General features: G+C 34.6%; 2 protein-coding genes across 2 annotated transcripts; one reads left to right on the forward strand and one right to left on the reverse strand.

The window, feature by feature from the left end:
- Positions 1–924: 924 nt before the first annotated feature.
- Positions 925–3,039, forward strand: LOC145052690 (Haloacid dehalogenase-like hydrolase (HAD) superfamily protein). The gene is made up of 10 exons (XM_079000552.1): positions 925–1,390; positions 1,475–1,568; positions 1,653–1,697; positions 1,768–1,818; positions 1,922–1,996; positions 2,106–2,139; positions 2,242–2,297; positions 2,510–2,569; positions 2,675–2,781; positions 2,876–3,039. The coding sequence occupies exons 1-10, from the start codon at positions 1,029–1,031 to the stop codon at positions 2,919–2,921; spliced, it is 930 nt and encodes a 309-aa protein (XP_078856678.1). The 5' UTR covers positions 925–1,028; the 3' UTR covers positions 2,922–3,039.
- A 167-nt stretch (positions 3,040–3,206) lies between these two features.
- Positions 3,207–5,682, reverse strand: LOC145052691 (uncharacterized). Its single transcript, XM_079000553.1, has 3 exons — positions 4,680–5,682; positions 3,649–3,716; positions 3,207–3,553 (listed from the first exon to the last, which is right to left on the reverse strand). Exons 1-3 carry the CDS (start codon positions 5,400–5,402, stop codon positions 3,421–3,423), a joined length of 924 nt encoding a protein of 307 aa, XP_078856679.1. The 5' UTR covers positions 5,403–5,682; the 3' UTR covers positions 3,207–3,420.
- Positions 5,683–6,089: the final 407 nt, after the last annotated feature.

Here is a 6,089-nt window from a genome sequence, read left to right on the forward strand (position 1 = left end):
CTAATGTGTCATGACTCTTCATTTCCATGACCCATGGGTTTATAACTCCCATGGAGCCTCCATGGAGCATCCAATGGGTTTAACCCAACTTGATTATCCATGGAGCCTCTTAGCCCACTATATAAGTTATGGATGATTTACATAATCAACCCATATATTTAATTAGTTATCTTTTGATCACTTAATTAATTCTAAAATTAATTCTTGATCAAACTAATTTAATAATATTATTAATATATTAGAACTTATAATATATTAATAACCACAAGTGTTATTTCTCTCATTTAGTCTATCCAATTGCATGGTGCCATGCAACCCAAATGGACCATGCCGGGTCGGGTCAAATACATGCCGGGTCGGGTCAAATACATACCAGAAATAGTTATGGACTTAAACACCTTATCCAACAATTAGGAGGGGCTGAGTAGAAAGGATGCGGTGGATGGTTGTCTTGGCGAAGTAGGATGAAACACAAGTGAGTGGTTACCTGTTTCAAGAAAGCGGAAAATGTAGTTTGTAGTGGTGGTGTTGAAGCATAGAACACTGAGAAAAGGGAATATATGGGTATGGGCCTACGGGGAAGGGAGATAAACTATAGCGGCAATGTGATAGCTAGCAGGTGCCGAAGTTAGTGTGTCGTAAGTCGTAAGATGTGGTAAGAGCAACGATTAGAGTAGAGTTGCCTCTAGTTGATGAGTTGTCAACTTATCGAACAGATATTGCCGAAGTTTTACCGAAAGCGCTTTTAAAATTCACAAAGTGGCAACGTGTCCAAGTAGTCCTAGAGAGACATAAGTGAGCCCATGTAATTTACTTTAATATTTATAATATAAACAAATTAAATAGTATAATTTTTTGTTTATCACAAAAAGAAAAAATAAAAATAAAAAACCATTTAATTTTAAAACGTCAATCTCCCACCCCATTGCGCAGCCACAAGAACATAACCCGCCACAACGAACACATACTTCATACCTTGTGGCATATCTGGCATATGAGATAAAGTTACTCCCACAAGTTAATCATCAATGGCGTCCAACGCCATGGTTCTCCTCTGCCCTCCCACCACTACTCGCCACAACGTACCCCTCTTTTCTCTCCACAAAACCACCACTTCTCTCCGTCGTATCCCTTATTTCTCTTCTTATTCTACTTCAACCAGATCATCATCACGCCCAATTTCCGCTTCATCACGGGCAATGGAAGCTCTAATATTCGATTGCGACGGCGTTATTCTCGAATCCGAAGACTTACACCGCCAAGCTTACAATCTGGCTTTCGCTCACTTCAATGTCCGTTGCCCTCCCTTCTCTGAACCTCTCATTTGGGATATTGAATTCTACGACGTCCTTCAGAACCAAGTCGGTGGTGGTAAACCTAAAATGCGCTGGTTATCTCTCTCACTATCCTCTTTATTTTTCTTTTCCTTATGCTAATTGAGAATCGGTGACAGTAATCGCACTAACGTGATCAGGTATTTTAAGGAGAATGGTTGGCCTTCTTCAACACTCTTTGACACGCCTCCTGAAACTGACATCGATAGGGCAAATTTAATTGACACTCTTCAGGTGTAATCGATCAACAATTGTAGACGAAATGTTATTTCCTAAGCAATTGAAACTCAACTCAACTACTTATTTTGGTGTTGTTAGGATTGGAAGACTGAAGCGTACAAGGATATAATCAAATCTGGAAGTGTAAGAAGTAATAATTGTGTTTTTTTTTGTTGTTGTATAATCTGCTTAATCTTTCCATCTTCAACAACAGGTTGAGCCCAGACCAGGTGTACTAAGATTAATGGATGAGGCTAGAGCTTCTGTAAGATAGTAATCGAACCCTAATATGATCTCTTAGGGTTTTCTTTGTATTGTGACATTGATGTTTCTTGATCTTTTCACTTAATTATTTTCTTAAACTGCAGGGTAAAAAGGTTGCTGTATGCTCTGCTGCAACCAAAAGCTCAGTTATTCTTTGTTTAGAGAATCTTATTGGAATGGTAATCCCAACTTCCTATTTACTTTTTGGGATTTAATTATTAACAATCATCATTTACATTGTTCTTCAATGGCATGTTTCTTAAATTGTTGCCCTTTCTCTTGCTTCAGGAACGATTCGAAGGTCTTGATTGCTTTCTTGCAGGTATATTTATAGTTTTATACATTATAATAAGAAAAAATTATCAACTATAATCTTGTTGCATGTTGAGAGATCATAGTGTTCTATTAAATGGTTATTTTGTAGGTGATGATGTGAAGGAAAAGAAGCCTGACCCTTCTATATATATCACAGCCTCCAAGGTAATAATCACCAAGTATTGATACTAACGTGTACTGTGTTTGACATACATTGGACTGAGAATGAGACTGATGTAAGTGAGACAAAACTTTTGTTCTCTTTTTTCTCATCCGAAAAGATGGCAATATGGACTCACTCTCGATCTGTCGTATGTGCAAAAGACGTAAATGCCCTTCTCATCTTAATTATTAAAAATTGCGACTGTGTATTTTAGAAACTAGGTGTTTCAGAGAAAGCTTGCTTGGTGGTGGAGGACAGTGTCATTGGTTTACAGGTCAACCGTTTGCCATATATTCATATTTACAATACGAAATAAATATTTATTAAAAAAAACAGATTAATTAAAAGACGTAAATGCCCTTATCATCCTCATCTCCAGGCAGCAACAAAAGCAGGAATGTCTTGTGTGATTACCTACACATCTTCAACTGCAAACCAAGACTTTACAGATGCAATAGCAAAATTCCCTGATTTGAGTGATATAAGGTATTTTTATAAAAGAATAGATATTTTTATAAAGGAATTTATAATTTCTTTTAAATCCGTTGAAATTAACTTGTTGCATATGTTTATTATTCAGATTAAAAGACTTGGAGGAGTTGCTAGAAAATGTTGTTGCTGCCTAGAATTTTACATTATGATGCATAATACACATTTCTTTTAATGTTATCGGGAATTATTTGTAAAGATAATGTATCAAGAATGTAGATATATATAAGTTTACAAACAAACCCTTTTTTTAAATTTCCTCTATGGCATGTGCTTTAAAAAATGGGTATACATACAGTCTCAGCCTCACCAATCGGTCCCACAACCAACATGAGAAAGATAAATCACAATAAGAATTTTACATTATGATACAAAATACACATTTCTTTTAATATTATCGGGAATTATTTGTAAAGAAAATGTATCAAGAATGTAGATATATATAAGTTTACAAACAAACCCTTTTTTTAAATCTCCTCTATGCTCTAAAAATGGGTATACATACAGTCTCAGCCTCATCAACCGGTCCCACAACCAACATGGGAAAGGTAAACCACAATGACATCTGATTGATGTCACCTGAGATTTCCTTATAGATTTTTATCTTCTTACTGTATAATTGCAAACTTGAAGAGACTATTCTGTGCTTTGTGCGATGGGAACAGTGAAGAATAATTTCATGTTTTTGTAGAGTTCTTTTGGTTTCTCGGCATTGATTGCATGTCCGGCGTTCTTCAAGATTATCAAATCCGCTTTTTCTCCTAAATGTCTGAAGAAAACAAGAAATGAATTCACACATGAGTTTTGGAATCATTATGAAAACAATTGAACTTGAAAGATGTTGAGGTTATGATTCATGCATACTGTTTTAGCCTGTGACCTAATTCGATTGGGAATATTTTATCGTGCTCTCCCCATATGATCATCGTAGGCTGCATCATAGATTCAAAAAAACAATGGACAATTAACGTTAATAATAATAATAATAATAATAATACTTTCTAATAAATGAATGTTTTTTATCACTTGTCATTTTTTCAAAGCTTTCACCACATGTCATTATATGAGATTTTATAATTATTTAAATTCCACATGTAATTATATGGTATCTTTATTTTTTTTGTTAATCAATAATCAATTCCACTAATTAATGAGTCTATTGTTACATATGTAAACTATTATATATATAAAATATTTATTCTATTTAAATGTTCATTAATTTACAAACATATTTTCGTTCAAATAGATGCTCGAATGACATAATTAATATCGTGTATTTGATGATATATTTGAATTCAAAACATAGTTTTAATTTTTTGGACTTTTAATTTGAATTCTAACAAATTTATTATTTATTCACGTTTTATAAATAAATATGTGTGTATAATACATCTCTATCTCAACCCTAATAAATGAAAAAGAACACCATCTTCAAAGAAATATTTGAAAATTTTGATTCATAGCAACTATTTACAATACGTCAATAATTTTTTTATTAGTATAAATTCAATAACTATTTATTTATCATTTTGTTTGTATTTATTTCAAAAATTAATTTAAAAAATATTTAATCTTTTTATTAGTATAAAAATGAACTTTTTGCACCATAACAAGGTAGGACAGCTATCTTCGTGCAAGGTACTACATTTAACGTGGTACTACATTTCACGTGGAAATGACCAAAGAGTAGACCAAATTGCAATTTTTATGACATGGAGGGGTACTAATGTCAAATTGCAATTTTTATTCCACTCCAAAACTTCAAAAGGTTAGAACAAGATAGACATTAAATAATAAATACCCTCGTTAATCTTGTTACTTAACCATAAAAATAACACAAAACTTGATATTTCTGTCCAATATTGAATATGTATAAGTTAAGAATATGAATGAACCTGAGTGATTTTGGGAAGATTAGACACTTTTCGACCTTTATATAACGCTTCAATCAATTCTTTACGTTCTTGAACATATTCTTTGTTCATGACATCAATAAAATCAGATAAAAAGCAAGAAGGCACATTCACCGGAGGTTTAAAGAACGCCACCTTCATCAACTCCCTCAACTTTTCCGGCGTCTGAGCCAACAGAATACTCGTAGCATCATCAATACTCTTCACACTAAGCAACCCTTTATCCATATCACTTTCCTCAACACAAACACCAGAACAAGCGATCACCACCTTCTGCACTTTCTCCGGGAACTTCGCCGCCATACTGTACCCCACAAACCCACCGTAGCTCAGCCCCATCACGTGAATCTTCCCAATAACACCAACGACTTCCATGGCTGCGACAAGACACTCCGCCTGAAAATGTTCAGTTCGTTCGGGTCGGGTCGTGTGAGATTCGCCGAAGAATAAAAGGTCCGGGATGTAGACGTTGAATTTGGAAACGAGTGGAGAGATGAAGTCGTTGTATTGCCACATTGCGTTGGCGCCAAAGCCATGGATGAGGAGGAGATTGGGTTTGTTGGGTTTTGGGGTTTTGGGGATCCAGAAGTGGATGACGGTGGCGCCGTCGTGGAGGGTGATGGTGGTTGATTTGAGACCGGTGCGGCTGAAGGAGTACCGGAAACACCGGTCTCGTGATGCTGTGAAGCTGAAACACTTTGCCATTTCTTTTTTGAGGTTAGAAATATAGAGATTAAATCGGAGGGGATGATCGGTTTAGCATTATTCCGATGACAGTTGACGGCGGGAGACGACAGACAGGGTTTTGTTAGGTATAAATGATGATTTGAAACAAGATTTTCGTTGATTGCGTAGTCATATTTGATTCCAGCCGTAAATGTTGTTGTCCTAGATTTTATTTTAGTGTAGAGTAAATTACAAAAGATTTCCATGTGAGTTTATCAAATTTGTAGATTTCGTCCTTACAAAATAATATTTTATTCGGCCGGTCCTTCAATTTGTTGTCTATTTTGTCTATAACGGTATGTGAATTAACTATTTTAATTTTTTCTTTTTTACTTTTCTTGTTATTTGGACAAAATAACATAAATTGTCATTATACTTATAAAAATCAGAAATTCAATCACTAATTTTTGTTAGTATGGTTTATTTTTGCTATTTTAGTCTTAACTTTTTTTTTACATGGTAGCTCCTTATAGTTTCAATTTCTAGCGTGGTTAATCTTTTACCTAAATAAAAAGACTTGTATACCCTTAATGTTATTTTTATTTCATCTTTTAACTTGGGTGATTTTAAAAAAAAATACCACCCTCTTCCATTTCTCTCTCACATTAAAGTCAGTCATCACCGTCGCCGCCGCCACTTTTAATCGCCACCATTAACCTTAACATT

The sequence above is a fragment of the Lactuca serriola genome, chromosome 5 (genome assembly GCF_051521515.1).
Source record: "Lactuca serriola cultivar US96UC23 chromosome 5, Lser_US96UC23_V15, whole genome shotgun sequence".
NCBI lineage: Eukaryota > Viridiplantae > Streptophyta > Magnoliopsida > Asterales > Asteraceae > Lactuca > Lactuca serriola.